Source organism: Clinocottus analis, unplaced genomic scaffold, assembly GCF_023055335.1.
Source record: "Clinocottus analis isolate CAN_PGR_092001 unplaced genomic scaffold, fCliAna1.0.p SCAF_8, whole genome shotgun sequence".
In the NCBI taxonomy this organism is placed as follows: Eukaryota; Metazoa; Chordata; class Actinopteri; order Perciformes; family Cottidae; genus Clinocottus; species Clinocottus analis.
In genome coordinates, this window is record NW_027176240.1 from 8789058 (window position 1) to 8813140 (window position 24083).

A 24083-nucleotide genomic window follows, 5' to 3' on the forward strand; every position below is an offset into this window, starting at 1 on the left:
ACTGCTGGTGATTTTGTGGCCACAACAGGTCAAAGGTCTAAAGAGGAAACACTGCATTCTGCTTATGTTGGCAAAATACATGATGATATATGATGATTGTTCACGTTCCGAGAGGCCGGGTGTGTGAAGCTCTTCTGGATTTTTACTTGATGTAATTCTGCCAAAGCGGCGATACAATTGAAAACCAGGTTCTTTTGAGGTACGGTTATGGTTAGGGTAATTGTAGCAGTTAAAAAAAGGTTGCATCTTCCTTAATAAATCACTGATTTATTGTTGCACCGACATGCTACGTGATCCAAATCAGACACACCTGCCATATTGCGTCACCGAGAGGTGTATCCTGGGTAGCTAACGTTCTAAAGGTCTTCTGCTGCGGTGTTCATTTTCTACTTTCCTCATTTGGCTGCAGTCGCTGATGTGGCATTTGTTGTCATCTGTGGTTTGTATGTCACTGTTGTGTTTTATTCTGCTGTTGATTAATATTGCTTTCACCTGCTGACGGTTTCCATAATGGTTTGTATTTACTGGGGGGCCTTTTTGAATTGTAAATTTAATATATAATTTGATGCAAAGTGGCTGCAAAGTGTCTTCTCAAGAAACATAATTTAATGTTGGTTTGGACATTAGGACTTGATGATGTTGTTCTTCTCAAGCTTTAATATTTACAAAATAAAATAAATAAAAAGTAAAGCACTAATGTTTACTTAGAGTACATTATAACTACCTGTTTTTCACTTTTATCTCAGTAGAACTTTACACCAGTCGGCCTGCCTTTACTTTTGACCAAGTAAAATATATTTTAAGTAACAGTACTTTTATTTGAGCATGATTATAAGCCACAGGAAAAACAATCCCCTGAAATATGATCACCTTTTTAGTAGATATGGTAAACGATTGCTTTTCACACATCCAGCGATGCACAGCAACGTTGTCATTCATTGTTTTGTTCAGCAACAGTTTGTTAAATGTTTGGTGCTGCCCACAGTGCGTCAAGTGTATTTGTTTATGAAATCTATTGATTGATTTTACTGCAAAATCCAGACAAGCAATAGCATATATTCTTTAGATGCAGTGAAACAGCGTCTTCTATACATTCTTTAGAGATTTATAGTTAATGTATTGTAAATTGTTGTGAAAGTGATTTTATTGATGCTACATGCAGCACCATTATCAACAACTATATAAGTGTAAAATAAAGTCAGAATTACTTTGGCAAAAGTAGCTCAGGCTCTGCTTCCTAAGGAGCATCCTTTTATATATATATATATATATATATATATATATATATATATATATATATATATATATATATATATATATATTTCAGAGACTTAAAAACTAGGTAGAAAATGGTTATGGCAGATGTTTTTGTTCCACTCTAAGACTTTACGTTTTTCAGAGAACGTTATTTAGGCTTTATCATATTCTTTGTTGTTGTCTATATAAGTTTTGGCCTCTGAAATGACAGAAAAGAGCATTCTTCGTTTACTCACTATATTTGGTAGTGTGTTGCAAATCACTCAAGTGCTTAAATAAACAGCTAAATAGATTTATTATAGCATACGTCAAAGATTATGAAATATGAACTGAGAACCACAGGCTGCAAAATAAATCACATATTCCTTTCCTTGTTTATATAAACAGTGCATGTCACATAAAAATATAAACAGAAAGAAGTATCACTGCTCTGTTTGCAAGATATTAAACTTTAAGTAGAATGACACAGAAAATCATTTACAGTCACAAACTGTACAACAGTTGGCAGAATAGAGGTGCTGAGCAGATAAAGCAAGATCAATGGAGAGTGGATTATATTTGGTTCAATGTACAATTCTGTAAAGTGTAAAAATTCTGGTGATATAGTTTGCTTTCTCTATGTAGAACAGATTAATAAAGGTTTCACTTTTATCATGATTGATTACAAGAAACATTCATTGAAGGTTGGGGGCCTAATTGAAACACTTGATAACAAAAAGCAGAGTGAAGAGAGGTAGACAAAAGGGAGGACGACGAGACAGTGGGAGGAGATGTGGTGAAGGATGGAGCAGGATAGAGGGAGGAAGAGAAGAGAAAGTGATGGGGTTGGCAACATGCAAATGCAACTTTAGTTGTTTTTTCTCAACAAGCTCTTTAGGCTTCTCTCTACAGCCTCATCCAGCTCCTCCTCTAGCTCCTCCTTTTTGGACATGGCGAGTTTGGACTGATAATCACGTACTATCTGGTCTATATAAGGGGCACTTTGTGTTCCATGCAGCATGAGAGTCCACTCCTTCAGGGCGCCGCGCTGTGGCTCCTCGCCCTGAAAGCCCACCTCCATGACCCAGGTCCCGCGGGGGTCCTCTCCCCAGGTGTGTGTGGTCATGAAGGGCCACTTGTCGAAGCCCACCTTGGAGTCGTCGTCACGGGGCCTTCTGCTCAGCAGGATGGACTTCGTCCCCATGGGCGAAGTCATGTTGATGTTGAGGTCGCCGCGGCGGGTGGAGTTGACAGTGACAACCGCCTGAACGTGCTCCAGGTAGCGGACAAAGTTGTCCTTCCCCTGACAGGCTTCAGTGGTGATGGTCAGCACCACTTTGTTGCCAGACTGGACTTTACTGGAGGAGAAACAGGTAGAGGAAGTAAAAGAGAGAAAAGAAAGTTAGGTATCGGTGTTAAAAATGAGCAAAAGTCAAATAAAAAGACACCAATTAAATGGACAGATCACAGAGAGGTCATTTGGGCATCCGTGTATACAGTTTAGACTGTGAGAGCAGGTGAAAAACATATTTTGGTCTTGCAGTCAACATCCTGCAGCGCTCCTTTAAATGTCTCTTTAAAGAAAGAACTTGACCTGGTTTTCCTCTCGCATCATCCCACTCTAATGCAGAATCAAGCCACTTTTTGAACATTCTCCCTGATTGCACAAGAATAGGGGGAATAACTTACTATTTGGTCTACAATACATGGCCACATTTTATATTTGGTGCCACATGTTTGTCACATAATGCTGCCTGTTTGAAGTGCTTTGAAAACAAAATGCTTTTTTATCAAATGTCTTATGGTTTCATTCAAAATGTATATTTTCTAATTGACTTCAATACAAGTGACAGAAATCTAAGTAGAATAAGGTCTCAGGACCTCAGTTTTCATAAAAATCCACCAATTTCCATTTTTGTAGAATGTGTTTAATATACAGCCAACCGTAAAGGCCGTTTGTCAATAAAATACATCTGTTGCATGCTGTGTGCATTGGACCACTTCGGATGAGGTGCATGAGGAGATCCGGTCTCTTTTTGTCATGTTGCATTGATTTCTGAGTGTAAAAGCAGGCTGGTCTAGGTATTGTTGTTGCTTCGTGCTAGAGAAGACATACTGCTGTTCCCATCTCGTTGGGTGATGGAAAAAGAGAGTGAGAACACAGCAGGGCCAGGGTGGGGACCAAAGGCTATGAGGAGGCTTAATAACATTATTAGAGGCCGGGGCTGTGCAGCAGGCGGTGGGAAATGGGGGCGGCTGGAAGGAGAAAAGGCAACAGCGACAACACACAGAAACTGAGCGAGAGAGACGTATAGAAACAGCAGTTTGAAAAATGATTAATACAGCACTATGCTGAGCACAGAGAGGTGAGTGCAGCAGTGATCTGCAAGGCTGATGAAGCAAATTACTATTCCCAGAAAAATAGAACGATTCACAGTGGGGTGTTTCACAGGAAGTTACACCCTACAATGCATGTTGAGTAATTGGAAGTAACCAGATATTGAGCAGTTATTCTACTAACAGCATAGATGCAAAAAAGGTGGATGTAGTTACGGCAATGTCACACATTGGTTTGTGGACAGACGTTTGGAGCCTCATGTTCGGCGTTTTGGTCGAAAGTGTCTTGTTTTTTTTTTGCAACAAGAAATGAAACTAGAGGGTGGAGCTAAGAACAACCGACTAAGACATTTTTAGGCAACCAAAAAGGTTATGCTTTACTCTCGTGAACTGAAAACACAGTGAAAGGTTTCAAATTTTAAGATGAAAACACAGACAACTTCCATGCCGGACAAAGCTGTCAATCACAAGATAGCCACGGCCTGAATCATATCCTGCTTTAACGTCTATTTTACTGACCATAATTGACTAAATAACCATCATGCTGTATTGAAGAAAATTTAAAACTAGCGATTGACACCGTTAACTCAAGTTTGCAATGTTTACTGAGGTAATAAATCAATTGAAAGGTAAGGTCATTCCTTATAGACTTCTACACAACCACACTACGTTTTGCAAAGTCGTTGCTCCAGTGAATTCCAAAAAAAACGATAATTGTTCTCCATCTTCATTATCATTAAATTGTTGGTCTTTTGGGCCATTGTTGGTCTTGTATAATTACCATTATTAGTTTATTATCATGTATGACTGTTCCTATTTCTAAGTCTGGGAATGAGAATCAGATCTCACTTTTGACCCCCAAAACGATTTTATGCGCAGCAGGCACACGGTTCCCATCAGATAATACGCGAGAGTGATAACAGCAGTCGGTCATAGAGCAGGGAGAAGGAGGGATGCCTCGTGAAGGGCAGCGTAGATTAAAAATAACCCCACCAGCTCCACTGATGATGAGACGTTCTCCTCCAGCTCAGTAAGCCAGAGCCAGCGAGAGCAGCTATCAGATCAATGCCGAGCAGTGTGTATGCGAGCATGACTATGTTGTTGTTTATTGCTTTTTTCTGGTGATGCAGTATCACAGAGGTGGGCTTGTTGTGATTATATCTCTGCAACAATAGAGGCAGTGGAAGTCCTGTGGTGCTGCTGTGGAGACAGTGAACTGATGAAAAAGACGAGAAATTAGTATTTCACTCTCATAAATACTACCTTTACAATCGTTTAATCGCTCTTTAACATATTTAAGGTTTATCTAATGCCACTTTCTGCAATGGAACGTCTAAAGGCACAACCACGCTGCAATAATGATAGCTGGGTAAGTCGTCAGAGATGCAATAAAACCTGGGGATGCTCTTCTTTTATCTGGTATTGTTCTCAAAGGAGGCGTGCACACACACTCACACACACACACACACACACACACACTTTCACACCATGTTGTCGTGACTGCGTCGTCTGTGTAGCACTGATTAGAGACTAAAATAGGGTATAACAAGTGTTTATGGTTGCAAAAAAACACAGATGCACCGCATTCAGTCTTCTTTTTTGTATCCTCACCCACACATTGACACTTTCACAATGTATATGAAAGCTTTGTGTTCAGTCTCACACAGCTAGAGTACACAGTTGATCACCTCCACCTGGAATCCCTTCCCGGCTGTCAGTCAATCTGATTGACATTGTTTCCAAGGCACGCCATACTGGGGCGTTTGCGGTGCTCTAATTAGAGTGAATAAGAGGGTTAGCCACAGGAAATCAGGCATCGCACATTGGGGGGGCTCAAGGCACCAGGATGTGAGGAAGAAGAGGTGGGGGTGGAAAGCAAAGGATGACAGGGAGCAGAGAGGAGGAAGTGAAAGTAAGGCTGTGGACGGAGGAGACGCAGGAAAGAGGATCTGGTGATGCAAGGGGAGATAACATGTAATGTGACTGAGTGAAAGAAAGAAAGATGGGGGCAGAGCCTGACCACTCCACCCAGAGGTCTGACAGCAGGAGTTACCAATACAGGATGTGAGAGATATCTTGTGTTTGAAATCTAAAAGTAATTTTAAAGGAATCCACATCCAATACAGAACGCGGAAAACTCTAAATCAGTGCAGTGCTTCAGAATCCTTTGAACCAAATCTCATGTTTAATAGGGACAGTTGCAGAATATGTGCCTACGTAATATGTGCTCATGTAATATGCAGTGTACCAATAAACACGTAGAAATATGACTCACTGGGCATCCTGAATGGATCCGGCAACACAGTGGAAACGCTCAGGCACAGTTTTCCAGTCCTTGGACATTTTCACCATGCCCCCGGCGTCCAGCACACCGTAGCCAAACAGGTGGTTGAACTCGAGGCCCACGCCATTCCTCCTCCACTGGTGAACCTCGTCATGGAGCTGGTTCCTCTTGGAGGTCAGGACGGACAGGTGCTGCATGTCTCTCCACGTCAGGTTAGGGCTGGGGCGGACAAACAGACGCAGGATGATAAAGACAGGATGGAGTGATGGAGGAGAGACAATATTGTAATTCAGAACCAGCAGGCAAGCCAGAAGGAAAACAAATAACATTTAATAATGAATATAAAAGGGATCTGATTCATAGATTTGCATTCATGACATGCTTTAAATGGTTCAATATCATAGTGTCAGTCCTGTGAGGCAGATGGTTGCCTTTGTCTGTGTCTCCCTCCATTATTTCTGCTGTGTGTAGTGACAGCTTTGTTCTGGCTGACTCACTGACTCCTGCCGTTGGTTCAAGTGTGTTTGGGCAGTGAAAAGGCGAAACAGCCTTGTGGGATATTTGCCGCCGGACAGGGTGAGCATCCGCTCCTCCCAACAGCAACATCATTACTGTGTGTGCTGAGCAAACACTGTTTCTTTACTCAACTCCACTAACTGGTGTCAGTTAATGGCAGCAGAATGGTGTCAGCCTTTAATGTGAGAAATGGAGCGTCTGAGAGATAGGAAAGGCTCCCCTCTTGGATATGAAAAGCAGCAATTCTCCAGGTTTTATATTTGTCATACCCATTTAATTATATGTGGGCGGATGTGCTTAAGTCACGTGTGTTTCCAATTTATAGAAGGGACAATCTGCTCTGAATTCACAAGGATTTAAAGAAAAAATTCCAACTTGTACCACAGTGTTAATATGACACAAATAACACTTTCTTGTACACATTTAAAATATAAGCTCTCACCTCCAGCCTGCATACAGTTTACTACAGTGTGTTTAATCATCCCAGTCTATCTGCTGCATGCATATATGAAGTAATAAATAAAACATAAGAGCTGGGCCCATCTTATCAGCTTATGAACTTTATCTTTCTAGCCTTGTACCGAGATAGAGAGCACTGATCCAAATATGATTTGTGTCATTGACATAGTCTGTACTTTGTGGCCGACAGAATACGTGCTGTTTTGCTTTCCACTTAGCTTACAGATGTGATAAACAAGCAACTCTGTGAAAAGTGGAGGAATTATTTCTGCTTCTATGGAGTATGATTAAAATTATAATAACGGTTATGTGCTCTGATGAAGATTGAGACATTATCGCAGTGTAAAAGCTCAAGGTTGAACTTAGAACAACTCACAAATAAATAGAATAACTATTATTTCAAATGAAACATTACACAGATTTAGTGGTTGAAACCATGTTATTGTGTAATTATGCCTTCTGACCAGTATTTTCTTCAGCAGAGAGAAAATGAATGAGTTACGTATTAATGTTTTATACGAGCAGACCATCTAAATCAATAATCACAAATACGTCAGGCGTGCGGATGGGGCCGTAGAGTGCATACTTAGCCTCGATTGCCAGAGCAAAGACACCAGCAGCCTCTGGAGCTGCTGCTGATGTTCCAGAGTGACGCAGCGTGCAATTCCCATACAAGTCCGTGGTGGCCTGTAATAAGTAAATCACAGAATCCTTCAGTCTTGAAATACTAGTTGTTGCGCGTCCCGAAGCTACTAACTCAGACATTCAATATATAATTATCTGGGAAAGCGTTTTCAATTAAAGGACGTGTGTGTAATCACAATACTCCTTTTGCTTTACAAGTTTGAGAGAAAAGACAGAAAAGGACACAATGGAGGGCCGAGTGTATGTCGGCTGTACTGTTAGATACACACATCAGCAGACAAGTTTCTATTTACTGAATGAGCATTTCATTATTTAATTTAGGGCTTAATTAGAAGTGATAACAGATTGACTGAAATTAGAGGGGAAACCCTAGGGAAGATCTGTGGCTCTGTAAACAGCCAAAGGTGATTTGCATAATCGCAAACACAAACACTGCTGCCTTCGTACACTGGGAAATTATTTTACACACATGGTATACAGTGCCGGTCTGTATTCTCAGATGTGTGCTGTGCAAGCTAACCAACAAAAGCATTCCTTTTCCTAAAAGTAAGCATCAAGGTCAGGGAAGTAAGCGTCCCCTGTCACGCTTCAGCTGTCTCTCTTTTCAAAGACGGTATGCTGTAGGTTTTTCTGATTCTGGAGACTCATCCATTCCCTCTGTTTAATGATTGCACACTGGTGACGTAGTACTCCAGGTCCATGTTTCAGTTATAGCCCATTTGTGTATGCTAAGGGTCAGTCACGAGATCAACTTTGGTGTCTCACTTGTTCGCTTGGTTACTTTTCTTTCCATTTATACAGAAAAACACAGTAAAGCCACTTTGGAAAACACACACACACACACATGCACACACACACGCACGCACGCACACGCACACACACACACACACACTTTCTTTTCTTTCAGGAGGTTCAGAGAGCAGGATGAGACACGTCAGACGTTGGAACCGAACAAAGGCGACAGACATATTTTGTTTGGATAAAACAGATTTTCTCACAACGAGAACTAATACAAGGGATTATTTCTCTTAATAAACTCCATGAATGCTCTGACTACCTACAGTATAAATATACATCTTGATGTCCAGGAAGGAAATCAAAGAAGATCTATTCCTCCACCTGAACCTTTAACAAATTACAACATAACAGCTTCTTAGGCTTTATCCCTGGTTTCATTCAATCTCCTGAAAGGCCAAGGACACAGCGCCTGCTGGACCAACTGAAAGAAGCTATTTACAGTTCAGTCCATGAATGAGGACACAAACAGTATTGAGTTGCCTTTTGAATGCTAAAAGTGCTTGTACTTATTGGTAAAAGGCAAGTTCAGTGACAATGAAATGTCAAAAAACATTTAACTTTAGTCCCACGAAAACATCCGTGGACACAAACACACTCACAACGCCAGCCTCTGGGTTCCTCTTGCGGCCGTTGCTGAACGTTGATGCCAGGGTGGAGGAGCAGCTCTCGTCGTACAGGGCGGTGCGTCCATCATTGATGGCTGAGTTGATGGAGATCGTCCACATGCTCGAGGCATAACCGTCGCAGTTGCAGTCGTCGTAGCTACCGCCATCTCCTGATGCCCACACGTAGATGCTGCCTTTTCCTCCGCGGCCCTGAAACAACATCGTCATCACAGTTCTGTTGGGGATGTTGGAAATGTTGGGAACTGTAACTCTGCTATAATTATCAGTGTACGCCAGTTTACTAAGAAGAAGAATAACATTGTATTATTGATAATTATGAATTATTTTATTCTATTTTACTGTATTAACGTTTACTTCGAACACAAGTTTGGTCAATCAACTGCAACACTTTGACGTGCTTCATTTACCTTATGTTCAAATATTTCACAGCAAATTTGTAGCAAAAAGATTAAGAGCTCAAATATATCTTTTTCTGTGTCAAGAAAATAAAAAAAAATGTATATATGACATGTTCTTGTTGTCTTTAAAGTACTTTTAATAATAAAATATATAATAATTGGGCTTTTCCAGTACACGTGCTCACTGACCTCTCAAGTCATCTGCTGTTTGTTAAATCAAATAAAATCAAGATGGTGAGGTGAACCTATCGTGTGTACGTGTGTCTGTCAGCGGGAATTGTGTTTATTGTTAAATATATGGAATATTGATATTGGCATACAACAAACAAAACAAGTTTAGGATCATTATAAACCTACAAAGTTCATTTAACGGAGAAATGATGATACTGATTGAATTAGTTTCTCAGGTAATTATGTAGTTGAAAGGAACTTTACCATCTATCATATGTAACCAAGATACAGAGAAGATTAACTTATGGTTGTGGTCAAGTAAAGGCCAAAAGATAGACACAACAAATAGACACATGTGGTCCTCCATGCAGCCTTCTGAGCATATCGGAGGTATAATATGTCTTTTAGCCAAGGAATAATAAAACAAAAGCATTTATGTCCATTTTGTACAACATGTTTGCAATGGAGCATAATGTTGTGTGTGCATTTAAACACAGTAAAATGTCATGTTCGTTGCCGATAGAGGGCCTTGAAACATGAAACAACTGCCCGTGGCTCCACACAGAGAGCATCCTCTTCACCAAACGCTGCACCTGTTTCTACAAAAGGCCGACGGTTTCCCTAGAACAAAAGATCAAGTGGAGTAAGAGCGGCATGTCCTCCCCTCCGCGATGCTTATTCATGTTGCGCTCTGTTTGATTTGCAAAGACAGGTTTGAGCATTGTCGAGCTTCTCGCCATCTGCCTTGTGTCTCCTGCGCGATCCAAACATACTGCTTTAATTTTGTGCGCAGTGTCATTCATTTCCATTATCGTTATCAATTTGCAAAACCACACGGTTATGTTTAAGATGCCGACTTAAAGCCACTCTGTCTGACGCGGTTGTTAATACAACATAAGAATTACATTTTTGATGATTTCCTTTTCATGCACGGTGAACATAATGTTCAACCCACACAGAAGCTTGTGTAAGACATTATTTGAATCTAAGAGGCATTACGTTTGAGTGGCTGCTTGATTAGTTGTGTTTACATGATCAGAGATTACAGTTAGCGTTGCTCCTACACAGCTCCCCTGCCTGAGACGGGGTCACTTCAAAGCAACCCACATTAATCATCATGCACTTTGTGCACAATGAATAATCAAGTAAGAAATTGGCAGTACGAAATTGGCAGTTGGATTGTTGGCATGTTACCTCTGTGTGTGTGTCTGTGTGCATGTGTGTGTGTGTGTGTGTTTCTGTCAAAGACTGCCCTTCAACCAGAAAGACGTAAATCTACATTTAAGATTCAAGCCTTGAGAGAAATTCCCCCCTGCGGAATTGTCCTTGAGCAAGACAACAATGCCTAATCAGCTCCAGAAGACCTGAATCTCCACTTTTTTTGGGGACAATAGTTAATCAATGAAAAAGAACATCTGGTTTACAGCCTTCAATCAAACGAAAAAATACAAATCTAAACAAGCAGATTTTATTTAGTGAAGGGTGACTTGAAACAAGTGGAAAAGAGCATTATAATTTAATTCCACCCTTGCTTTTTCTTTTTGAAACCCTTTGCACAGCGCGCATGACGTTGCCCCACCTTGTTGACGCCATCAGCCATAGCCTGCAGCGTGAGCTCCCGCGGTCCATCCACCGTCTTTCCGTCATCGGTTGGTCCCCAGCTGGCACTGTAGATGTCAATAACCTGGGGCATGTGGCTGATGGATGATGCCTCGATAATGTCAGTCATAAAGGGCTGATCCAACATCCTGATACCTGAAAGAGCAACATCTCCATTAAAATCTGACATAAAAATGTTGTCTAATGGTTTACTGTATTGTTACTGTTACAGGAACACAGTAGAGTTTAGGGAGATATACATGGTTGATATATAAAAAACATTTGAAATGGTCAGGTTTACAATATCTAGACTGTGAAGTTTAGTTGTGTATTTTCTTGTATGTGTGTTGATAACCTCTAAAAGTGAAAGTATCTGCAAGTACACACACAGCTATAGCTCTGCTATGTGGCCAGACATCTTGGTTGAGCTTGTGTTTAAGTTTGAATGCAATGTGTTTCATGATCTATTGGTGTCTAGACAGGGAGTTAGCCAATTGTGGGAACTACTGAGTGTGTTTATACTACTGTGTTACTCCCAGAGCAAATGTCATGAAAAGTCTATGAAAACGGAACATGGACTGACCTCTGCAGTCATTTGTGTTTTGTTCCATTTGAGGTACAGTTTATATACGCTTCAATACCAAACAATGCTAAATTGTTCCTTCACATTCATTTATATGTCACACTTAAATCATACCGAAATGTTATTTGCTGGCATTGCTGACTGTTTATTGTCATTCACCTCACTGTCCAAACTGTAGCTCAAATATGACACAAACCTGCTACTTTGGAGTTGTAGGCAACTCCCACACCGCAGATGTCGTTGTTTGCTGCTGCAGACACCTCTCCAGCACATCGGGTGCCGTGACTGGTGACAGCAAAAAGCAGAGAAGACACCTCGGAGGATTTGCATGAATTTACAAAGGATATCTCGTGGGTAAAAGTTGGAGATAAGATTCATTAGATTAGATGCAACTCTTTTGACTTTGTGCAAGACTAGAATGAGGCAATCGTTCATGGAAGAGGTTGAGCATTAGTGCCATGAATCAAGTAAAATGAACAAACACTCTGTGACATGTAGAACATTACTCGTGGAGAGACAACAATATTAACCCATCCATTTATCCATCATCCATCTGAGTCCCCCTGAATATGTTTGCACATATCAGTGTATTGTGTGCACCGTGTAATGTGTCTATCTCTCCATCCCTCCGCTTTCCACAGGGACACTGCAGAGAGTCAACCTCTCTCTCTCCCAGCATGCTTTGCTACAGACAGCTATTTATAACAACCAGCTGATTAGCCAGCGAGTTGCGCCCGACAGTCAGCAACTGCTACACTGGCGAACCCAAATACTCCCCTCTTACTCCCACACACAGACACACTGGTACATCTGAGCAGATGGAGGCACGGTGGAGGAGGAGAAAGAACATATTCCTCTTTGTTCCTTTTTTCCCCGACATGTGTTGCAGTGGATCACCCAGAGTGATTGGGAGACTACAGGCAGATAAGGCTTTATCAGACAGGAGGTCGCCACTGTGAACACTGCCACTCTGAAAGGAGACCCGTCTTGTGCAAGTCCTCCTTTTGTCTCGCTTATCCCCTCCAAGTGAGCGTGTAAAAATAGGTATCATGTGTTCTATTGTGTTGTGTTGGACGCCAGCTCTGTTTATACTGCAACATTATGTCCTAATGGAACTATGTGAAGAGAAAATCAATAAAGGCGAGCTGCCAGACTCCAGGGAGAGCACACACAGAGTATGCGTGTGGGGTCAGCAGGGTGAGCTTTACCTGTTGAACCAGTCGTCTGTGTAGCGTGGAAATGGGTACGGGTCGTTGCTGCTGAAGTCATAGCTGGCGTCGGCATTCTGAAAGGACCAATTGGACGCTTTTACAATAACAACAACAGCATCAAGGTAGAAAAACAAAAGGAGAGAAAGCAGAGAGGAACATTTCCCCGGTGATGTGGTGACCTTATCACCGCCTGCTCTGTCATCTAGATGTGCTTTTGCTTAGGTACACCCCGACTAACTATAACTTGTCTGGGAACAACACACATCTGTGAGCTCATTTATTTATTTGACTGTCCCTCGGATGTCTGTTGAATCTTGAATCCAACTGTTCCTGTGTTGTGCTGTGTTTGAGACAAAGGCCGTAAAAAGAAGCCCTGGTGAGTCATTATTTTAAATTATATTATTATTATAATACACTAGCTCATGGCCCTTGTGTATATAAACCCCAAGTAAAAACACACTGTTATATTGTTTGTTTATCATATTCTATTGCAAATGTTCATTTTCCTTTTTAATTATGTCTTATACTATTGCACAATTTATTGCCATCCATCAATCACCAATTTATTGTATTTGCAAACATACTGAAGCATTTATTATTATGATTAGGCTGCGCTAAGTTAACCAGATGTCGGTGGTAGCATCAACTTTGACATGAGAATATTATTGATCACTTATTACCAGGGAATATGTGTATTTTGCAAAATGTCAAGTTATTTCTTTTTTCAATCAACTTCAGATGTTTTTATTAAGTAAGGTTGATTGAAACAAACTACAAAATCTTTCCTCTGCGGTGATACTAGAATAATGTGTGGTCACAGCGGGGATTTCAAGCCGAGAAAATAATGGCCCAATCACTGCCAGCATTTAATTCCACATGGCCAAAAGTAATAGGATCAGAATGAACGGCAATTGAAAAGCAGGAGAAACAAGACGCAAGAGACACACATCGGCCGGAGAGACATTAATGCAGTCAACGTAATTACCAGAATAGCCATGTCTGCAGGATCGAAAACACACACACACACACACACACACACACAGTTGGATTCAAGATTCAACCGACATCCAAAGGAAAGTTTAGCACGCGTTGCTCTAGTCTACACTCTTCCAAAGCTCATTCAGGCGACTGCAATGATCTCTCCTTTCCCCGCCACTCAAGCCCCTTGTTGTGGTATCCATTTTACCCTGTAACAAAGTAACAGGTGCTTCATGTGGTCACGAGCATGGAGAGGCCACAGCCGTGTTCATAGAACTGAACACATCACATCCATCTGGGGGCTGTTTCCACGCACAGGCCTGACAGCTCTGCTGGCTGACATTTTGAAGCGATGACTCAGTCAGCGACAAAGAGAAAGCTAAGCGGCAAAAGCTTCCTGATCCAATGAAGAAACACGGCAATTATCACGACGTGGACCAGGTGACTCGAGGAAAGTAGCGCCGCGTACGGTGACTGGCGTGCACCAGGAAGTGTCGCTAAAGGGAGGTTCACACCTCTGTGGTTGCATAAGAAGTTGTGTTGATGAATACAAAGGTTAATGTCACCCGAACCGTTTCTCTCATTTGTGATTCATTCTACTTCTCTCTCTCTTTTTTTATTGTACATGCATGTCAAATAAACAATAAAAAACAAAAATGTATATATATATAATATAAAAAGTGGCTTGTAATTGTTATCATTATTCACAGAAAAATATTTTTCAAAGGAGAACATGCAGGTTGTGTGCTCACGTCACGAGCAGGAGTGTGTGTGTTTTTTGTTCATTAAATGGAGTGAAAAGTGCTGAGTCCCAGTAATAAATGACCTAGAGGCCTGTCCATGAATCACTTGTTGTGCTTCTCAAGCTCATATCTCCTGCCATCAATCAGACTCTGTTCTTCCTCTGGTGTCTTGTGAGCGACCGTGGTCAGAATAATGGATCGTGTCGAGGCTCAGCCACCTCACCTTTCCCCGGCAACCCTTGTCTGTTCACCTTCCTCGGAGCAAATGGCACTTGAAAGAGCAATGACTCAAAGCTGCTCTAGCGGAGGCCGTATGACCTGTTTTCCTCGAGATAATGTAAAAGAAAAAGTTTTTGGAATGGAATAAACTAAGTACTGTGCTTAAGTGTAACTTCTGAAATATTGTACTTTACTTTAATATTTCCATGTATGTTTCTGACACTTTCAACTTCGAATTCACTACATTTCAGAGGGAAATATTGACCCTTTTACTCCACTACATTCACCTGAAATCTGCAATTACTGGTTCATTTTCTTATTTAGGTTTTACATGAAAGTAATATGATGTTAATAATATATTCCGTCGATAAAACCTTTTGGTTTATGACCCTTATATAATAACAGTGTCTAGTCGATGTCTATGAGTTGCTCACAGTTCCACCACATCAAAGATGAAAGAAAAGTAATACAAATTTCGACAGCAAGTCTTTGCTTTTATCATCTCACAAAAAAAAACAGGATGAAACACCGTAATGGAAACCAAAACAGGATCTCTCGCACATGCTCATACAAACACGCCCTATGGATCTATGCACAGCGTGGTGCTCCGTTATCACCAGCTGAGACTGAGTGTTATTTTTGGGCCAAAGCTCATCTCTGTTCATAGGCAAGAAACAGGCAAACATAGTGGTAAGTTGCCTGAGAAAAAAAACCAACACTTATGCAAGCCACTTTGTGCACAAGAGCTGATGCGGAAAAACAAAACAGAGATCACACTGTGCCGGTGTAATCTTTATTACGTCTGCAAATCAGTGAGAAGGGTACACAAACTGCCGGCATTGATAAATAAAATTAACATTAAAAAGCATGGATATAATGGTCGAAAGGGGTTACTTTATAAAAAAAACTTCAAGGGCTACTCTTTCACAGCGCCTCCGTTTGTCTGGAAGGTTTATTTGAACGTCCTGGATTCAAGACAACGTGACAATGTGCAGTTCCACTGACGGAACTGCAAATTATGTAGTCAAATGAAACTAAGCCTTCTGCATTTCCTTGTTCCATTTAGCAATCCCTCTTGTCCTTTAAGGTTGTTTTTTTTTATCAGTATTCTGAGGATAGAGCGTCACATTATGCAGCGCCAACTACCCTGGCATTATCTCTGCTTGTGACAGATCGGCCTGCCATTGTGCCTGCCACAGTGCAGTGTGCATTAACATTAAACAGCTTGGCTAGCCGTCTGCCTGTCTCTGCGTCCTCCGGGAATACAAGGATACTCAGCAGCCATGAAGGCAACGTGGAAAGCACCTGTCACCGCCGATTGCACACCACACATGAAAGCCCATGAAATCCACCACCTGAACCCCTGCTTTACTCGTTAATAGCACTTCATGCAAACGAAGAAAAGTATGGAAAGTAAGGAAAGTTCAATAACACTGGAGTACTCACATAATTTGATGCCAGGTCTGGATGCAGATAGTCGATGCCTGAAATGTGATGTTGACAGTTATCAGAGGGTGTGCTTTACAGAGGATAATGTGACCTCTAACGTCGCGTTGCTGTTTCACCACCGTTTTATATTTATTTGGGTTGGTTCTCGATGACATGACAAAGGAATAACAGATAGCGGAAACAATTAGTTGAATAAAGCGGGTGTTGTATCATGCAATGTGATAGGTGCAAAAGAAAAATGGAAGTCAAACTTACTGTTTATATTAAGGATTATTTTACTTTTATAATTATACTTTGTTCTACATATACATATTAATGAATTGTTATGTACTATCTATTTAAACACATTATTCCTAAATATACTTTTGTACTTATACTGCCAATACCTTTGCTGCCAATAGTTAATGTCATAAATGTACCATTTTAAAAGAAAGCATTAAAGACAGGAAGTAGGTGCAGGCCTTGCATTCACAAGTGTGTAACATCTGGTTGAAACTCTGAGACATTTTACCCGCCGTACAGTAACACAAGTTCTGCAGAGTAAAAGCTGACAAAAAAATTCAGCAAAATTTGGTTTTACTTCACTGCATATTTGGTGATGTTCATTTACAGACAATAGAAATAATTAAATGCTTCTGTAGGAGTTGAAGAAATCCCACTACTTCTTAAGCTTGAGAAGTGAAAAATGATGGAGATACATCCTTTTCATTGCACAGTAGCATGTCGCTTTGTGTTTGGTCCTATGCCTTACATCACAACTTCTAACTTACCTTCAACAGAGAATGGCAAATCAATCTGAACAGTTACATATTCTTCAAAACAAAGTATCAGTGACCAACGTTCCTAATTTTAAAAAAAAGCTAACATTTCAGACTATATTACTGTATATAAAACCGATGTAAACAAAGAAATGAATCAAATCAGCGCAGCAGATATATGCGTGCAGGTATCACTGTATGTTTCCATCACACTCACCGTCGTCCATGATTGCGATGGTAACTCCTTTGCCCGTGTAGCCCAGTTGCCAAGCTTCAGCCACATTAAGATCCAACCCAGGGGTCCCGTCTGCCTGGCCTGTGTTTACCTAATCACTCAGACAATATGGAGAACATCCGTGACTCACAGCACCCGGTGAGTCGCCATTAGAAAATGAGTAAACATGTAGGATATGTGTGTGTGTGTGTGTGTGTGTGTGTGTGTGTGTGTGTGTGTGTGTGTGTGTGTGTGTGTGTGTGTGTTGGGAGGTGTATGAATAAAGACTACTTGGGGAGGGGAGAGTGAAGGTGAGAAGAAGGGAAAGTAAATGTCAGCGATACGACACGCCAGATGACTGACAGCAGGCTTGCCGCGGCATAAAAGTCACGCTTGCCAGTTAGGGTAAACAAGAGGGGAGGAAACTAAGCGGCATGAATGCAGCGATGAGATGGCTTGGACAGTATTGGCAAGGCAAATTACAGAATGAACAACAACGTTGATTCGGAAAGTAGTGGGGAATATGCCTGGCCTGAGTAATTAAGGTGTGATGGTGCTGAAGGTCAGGCGGCGTACAGGCTGCCGCTTGGCTTATTACTCACCAGATACCACTGTTTCGAGAACAGAGGGTCACTCATGTTGACTTCAATATCATTGATATCTCTGTAGCCTCGCTTTTGACGACTGAAACCCTCTTGCTCAAAGACATTCTTCACCTGGGGACAAAGGCAAAAGAAGTACCAGGTCAGGATCTATTTAAAAGCGACACATTACCTCACAAATCCTCTTCTTAAAGAATCCAAAGAGCAAAATGAAAGTGCACACAAGTGAAATTAGAAATGGGATTTAATATGATGGGTGAGATATAGGCGTGTACTGCACTGTGCACTGGAAATCAGCAGACCCAGCTGTACTCTACTGTACCATGAAGGCAGAACATCATGTAAATGTTGTAAATCAAAAGGACTATTCTTTTCCTCTTAATCGGGCTACAGCTGGATCCACGGCTTCCAAACTCACCTACTATGCAAGCGATAGTTTTTTTTGTTCTCTTCTTAGTACATTTTCAACAAAACGTGACGGCTATAACACTCATAAATACAGTTGTGTTACTTTGAATTGTCAAAGAGGCAGCAGGCGGTTGAACAGCTGTGTTTTAGATTACAAATACTCACTGAAAGCTGCCACGCCAACATTTATCAAGCAGTAAATGATAACATAGGACAGAGGACATAGATGATGGGGATTAATGTTGGGAAATGTGGGTTCTCAATTGCCTGGTTGCTGACATCAAAAATGATTGGATGTCTTTGACAATGGTGCATTTTCATTTCTGTTGCATTTAGAAATTAAGCCAAGAAGAAGACCAATATTTCACTGTGTTCATCTCCATCTGCAGTTGTTACGACGACAGCAATCAACGGTAACCAATCGATTCAACCGTACTAATTTGAAATCACATCCCGTTTCCTGTGAGGTTTCATCAAATAGGCACCTTCACACATTTGGAAAAACTGAAGAGGTGGAGGAAGCACAAGTCATTTGGTCTGTAACAGTCTGGTAATACCTAAACCAAGCCTGAGGTGAAGTTCTCCATTGGAAATGTAATAATGTATATTATATTTATATTAAGACCATGATTTCATTTGAAGGTTTGGGTCCTTTTCTGTTGCTTGACATAAACATTGCAGAAAAAACATACGTAATGTAAATGTGTTTTCATACATAAATTGGGGATGCTAAGGCTGAAAAAAAATAAATCATTTCCACGGTGTCAAAGCTATATTTTGAAAACAAGTCACTACATGGTCCTTTTTGTGTTACCTTTAGCATATTCCCGAGTGTGACGTGAGAGAAACACATATTGTCCGCTGTGTTTACCACCACAGATAAGAGAGCAGAGCACTTAAGATGATCTTTTAAAATGGCCGAAGCCCATTCATTCAGATCTGTCTTTTATGGCATACTCTAGGCAATCAGGAGGCCCACACACTGTAAATCAACACAGGTTATTGAAATGACACGTCGGTTATGAGGAGAATATGATCACTACATTTGCATATGTCCTTTTTCAATTGGCCTCATGTTACGTTTGTCCTCAAAGACTTTCATTCGCATTCAGAGGGAAACTACCAGCACTTTCTGCATTATCCCCCCTCCCCGCCCCAACCCTTCTCTCCATCCATCATCAATTTATTCCATCACTTGGCAGGAAAGCTGGAATTTCCTCTGAGACAGCATGTCATACTGCCCACTCACAACATCAAACAGTGCCCATGCACTCTCGTTGCCTTTGTCCGCTGCCTGCTCACAACTCACAATGCTCCAGTTCACTTCAAATAAAAGAGCTGTGCCGGCTATCTCCTCGTCCTCAATTTCCTCCAGGCTTTCCCGGGCATGTGTCTCTCTGGGTCAGGGGATGCTGCTCATTCACAAAGATGTATTATATTTCCCACCTGTATTTATTTCTCACCTCCTTCCCCGTAGGACTTAAATAGATTTGAATGTATTTGTGTAGTAAAATAAAAACATGGGAGGGTCTGGAGGAACCAGGGATGGATGATTTGGGTGAAGGCACGGATGTGTGGATGAATAGACGTCTCATTTGAATCAATGTGGGACATGAGATGTAAAAGGACAAGGGAGGACAGGGAAGCATAGAGAAAGATGCAGAGGAATATAAGGAAAAGCTAGTGGGTGACTTAGAAGTGGGTCAATGTGGTCCACTAATGGAGTCCAACAAATTCCAGGGCTTCTGGGACGCCACGAAATCCATCCCATACACTAAACACTGCATTCAGTGCTGCTGCTGAATTAGAGTTTCAGTATTAAATCAGTGTGTATGGACACCTTTAAATAAAGAAACAATTAACAGACTACTACAAAGGCCAAATATGTTTTTCCTTCTACGTCTACGTTAGTGTGCAACAGAATATTTCCTTTCTTTTTACCAGAACTGCATGTGTGATACTGAGATATGTCCTCTGTACCGGTTTGAAACATGGGAGGAAGACGGTTCAGAATGATAAACAGGCAACATAAAATCAGATGAGCTGACCTCATCCTTTCTGGAGATGCACAGAAATCAATAACTGCAGTGTTGCACATGAGCATGTCAAGCATCTGATTAAAACCCAGCATCTGGAACGTAGACCTGCCCATGTCCGTGCTGTCTCACTTTCATTAAATGTGTTAGCTCGGTGGAGTGGCTCGCATTTATTTTCATTAGCACCTCTCACAGCTGCAATTAGAGAGGTTAGTTAATTGTCTGCAGCAAGACCTCCATTGTCACCGACTCCAACTGTGGACAGAACTAAACACACAGAGCCTTTTTTAAAAGGCTTGGAGACACGGCGGGTCTTTGTCTTTTTATATTATGATATATATTAACATAATTATATCGAAATAGCATGCAAATACAGTACCACTGCTACTCCGGGGTCAGGTCCCAGGGGCTAAGCTAAGGTATTCCAGACATCCCTCTCCTCAAAATCATTTCCCTGCTCATCCTTAAGGACCCAGAGGCATTCCCACGCCAGACGAGAGAGTCTCTCCAGTATAGGTCGATCCTTGAGCCTCTCAACTAGTCCTATTTTATGTGTGCCATGTCAACACCCTTCATTTGGAAATTTCTATGAAAAAAATGGAACATTATATGAAAACATATTCAAAGCATTAGCTCTTCCAAAAATCTAAAACCATCACCAAAAGGCACAGTTATAAAAGGCAGTTTAAGTTAGTGAGTTAGAGTCGGGTATTGAATAAGTGGCGTTCCACACTTGACAGTTTCTATAAAAAGCGCTCATCATCATTGTCATCTGTACACCACAACATTTTCTAAAAACAGATAATACTTCACACTCCAAATGAAAGTATCATTACTGTGCATCAATATTAGCATTATAAAGCAATACTCCCTTCATTACAGATATTCCCTGCTTTTGCATTTCAATCACACCGTCCTCATGCTATGTTTATTTTTTCATTAGTTTCAAAAAGAACCATTGTCATGCACAATAAATGGGGAGCCATGCTCTCCTCAGCAGATGCAAGCATGCTTTTCTCACTGTGTGTGTGCGTGTGTGCGCGTGTGTGTGTGTGTGTGTGTGTGTGTGTGTGTGTGTGTGTGTGTGTGTGCGTGTGTGTGTGTGTGTGCTTACCCTGCGGTCTTTTTGGAGCCACTGTCTGCTGTGGGCACTGCGTTTGCTCCGCCTCTTTGAAGTGTCCTGAGGATAGAAGTGAAAGAGCCCCTCTCCAAAGGAAAGCTGGATAAAAAAATAATAATAAAACAAGAGATGGAAAAATTATTAAGATAAGAAGCAGAGATAAGAACAGAGGCAGCAAACTACAAATATATTCAACAATATATGCTACATAAATGGAGGAGAAAGAGAGCTTCCACTGATTCCCTGTCTTTTTTTTAACAATGATCTATTTTAAGGCATTGGGGAACAGTGCTGGAATCAACCATAATAAATCACATGGGCAGGGAAATGAGATGCATCATCCAGAGCTTTCCCTCCAGCACAGTGCACAGATTAAAGACTCCCTTATGCTCGTAACAGCCAGGGTCAATCCTCAGAATAAACGCTTTCAGATGCGCCTGTCAGACCTAATGTGAAAAAGAAATTATCATGGAAGGATGAGGATTATCTTTCTTCCACTGCTCTTGAATTATATCGCTGTTGCCCCAAAACATGTATGCTGATGTAAGATCTCGTCCTCTCTCTTTTATCCCTCTTTGTGCTCACATTTGTGCGTCTCAGTTCCGGGTCCTGGTCTAGTTAATTAAGCAACAATAGAAGATAATTCAAACGACACAGACATTGTTTAATGATGCACATCCTATTAAGATAAATATAGCTGCAGATTACATAACCTGGGAGGCAGAGAGGCAGCGAATGGGTTGGGGGGTGATCTAGAGCAACAAGGAATGGTACTGGTGATGCTGCGCAACCACCACATAGAGATTAATTTAAGATTGAAACATGTTTTTTTGTTATTGTGGAGGTAAAAAAAAGAAAGATTCCCATTCAGAGCGGCGCAGACAGCCCTCTGTTCACTGCTACGCCTCACTGGCTATGGCTCCGGCCAATTTCACCCACACATTTATTTTGACATGTGACAAGACACACACACTGTCAAGGAATTATTTCCATTGGTCTGCCATAAATGGGTTGTTATGCGTCTTTTGACATGTTGTGATGTGTGATGTGTGCTGCATTTGACAAGCTATACTTAAAACAGACATATTGTTTCAGGTGTCTGCAGTGAAGGCAATGTATATTGTCTTATGCAATCTGAATACACTATGTGTGTGAGTGATATAAAATGATGTCTTTTTAGAAATGTAATAATTCAATGTTAAAATGGTGACTGCCTTAAATGAACCAGACACGAAGATACGTGTGATGTTAATAAAGGTAAAACAATTATCCTCATCCATTAATGGTGTTTAAGGACTTAACATTCAAAGATTGGAATTCATAACATTCTCAACTCTATGTTGTCCTGGATGTAATGTAAAAAAAGAAGCCTATTTTACCAAAGATATTCACACAAATGTTATATTTCACACAAAAGAAATCCAAGCTTCATTTTCTTCATTTTTTTTATAGGACACTGACGTTGGATGTTTGGCAACTTTGAGTCCCCAGGGCAATAAGCCAATGGGCAACCTAACCAGGGCGTGCGATAGAGTGTGAATGACGTCATCAAATTAGCCAAAAGTGGAATGAAGTCAAACAAAAATATAACCATGAGGAACCTCAGTATTGTTCTATAAGCTGCTGGACTGCTAGTGTTGCAAAATACGGTCTAGGCTATGTTTGACCATTTCAAACATCTATATCTATTTTATGGATAGAAACCTTGCCAATATTGCCACAATGTACATTGTAGCATTAAATGATACATCATTATGTTGTTGTTTTTTTAATTTAAAATGATAAATCATATTTTCTTTCTTTCTTTATTTTTTAAAGTTTTTCCTCGTGCAAGCAATGCGTGACAATTCCCTCCGCGCATCCCTACCTTTCGGGCACTCTGGAACCCATGTTGTGTTGCAAGTTGGTGCGCCTCATCCTGTGCGTCCTCGTGCAACTGAACCAGCAGATGGTCCGTGAACGCTCTCTCTGCAGCCTGTGTCGCAAGCAGCAGCGCGTTCAGCAGCACTATACATCCCACCGCTGTCCCATGTCGGGGAGATCCACGCATCGTGTCTGGCTTGTGTCAATCCGCCTGCCTGGCCGTCGAGGTGGAATCAGTGTGCTGGGCTGCTCCTCGCTAAAGATGGGAGGAGGAGGAGGAGGAGGACGTGAAGAGGGTCGAATCAAAGCTTTTGCGGACGCATCTCCTCGTCGTCAGCTGAAGAGACTAGTGGAAGTTGTCTTTCGCCGAGGTGGAGCCGCTCCTGCTGCGTGCTGAGAGTCGGGGGCTTGTGTGTTTTGGACCAAACCTGCATCCTCGGCTTTGTATCTCTCTTCTTCTCTTCCTCCTCCTCTTTCTCATCGGTAATTCATGTACCTTACTCGCTCGGGTAGTTTCTGCTCGTGACGTCGTACCAATGGGCTCCGGCGGGTGTGCCCCGTTCTTTCCTCCCCCCCGGATGAGCTTTTCAGCACCTTGGAGAATTCCTCCCAGCACCCTCGAATTTACTAGGGATTTGTATTGATTAGTATCTGTTGCTGGAATTATTGGAATGGACACGTGTTTACATTTCATCCCAACTAGGGACTAGTGTACCATACAGCTCACGGTGACCTTTTTGAAGGGAATATCCCTTTAATGAAATACAATTCCTATAGGCACAATTCTACAACATAACCTACTACTTAGCCTGCAATCCTCTCCCTGTTTT

At 41.3% G+C, this 24083-nt stretch overlaps 1 protein-coding gene across 1 annotated transcript; it reads right to left on the reverse strand.

The window, feature by feature from the left end:
* Positions 1-1690: 1690 nt before the first annotated feature.
* On the reverse strand, positions 1691-23736 carry pcsk2 (proprotein convertase subtilisin/kexin type 2). The gene is made up of 12 exons (XM_068567799.1): positions 23258-23736; positions 21385-21489; positions 17827-17940; positions 17228-17336; positions 16250-16287; positions 12861-12937; positions 11849-11937; positions 11050-11225; positions 8875-9090; positions 7419-7519; positions 5849-6076; positions 1691-2594 (listed from the first exon to the last, which is right to left on the reverse strand). Exons 1-12 carry the CDS (start codon positions 23438-23440, stop codon positions 2105-2107), a joined length of 1926 nt encoding a protein of 641 aa, XP_068423900.1. The 5' UTR covers positions 23441-23736; the 3' UTR covers positions 1691-2104.
* Between the last annotated feature and the right edge of the window lie 347 nt (positions 23737-24083).

Coding starts and splice junctions, on each gene's coding strand:
- pcsk2 (XM_068567799.1), bottom strand. CDS start 23,440: ATGCGTGGATCTCCCCGACATGGGACAGCGGTGGGATGTATAGTGCTG. Junction 6,077..7,418: donor GCTCTGGCAATCGAGGCTAA/GTATGCACTCTA, acceptor TGTCCGCCCCAG/CCCTAACCTGACGTGGAGAG. Junction 2,595..5,848: donor GGATCCATTCAGGATGCCCA/GTGAGTCATATT, acceptor TTTCTCCTCCAG/TAAAGTCCAGTCTGGCAACA.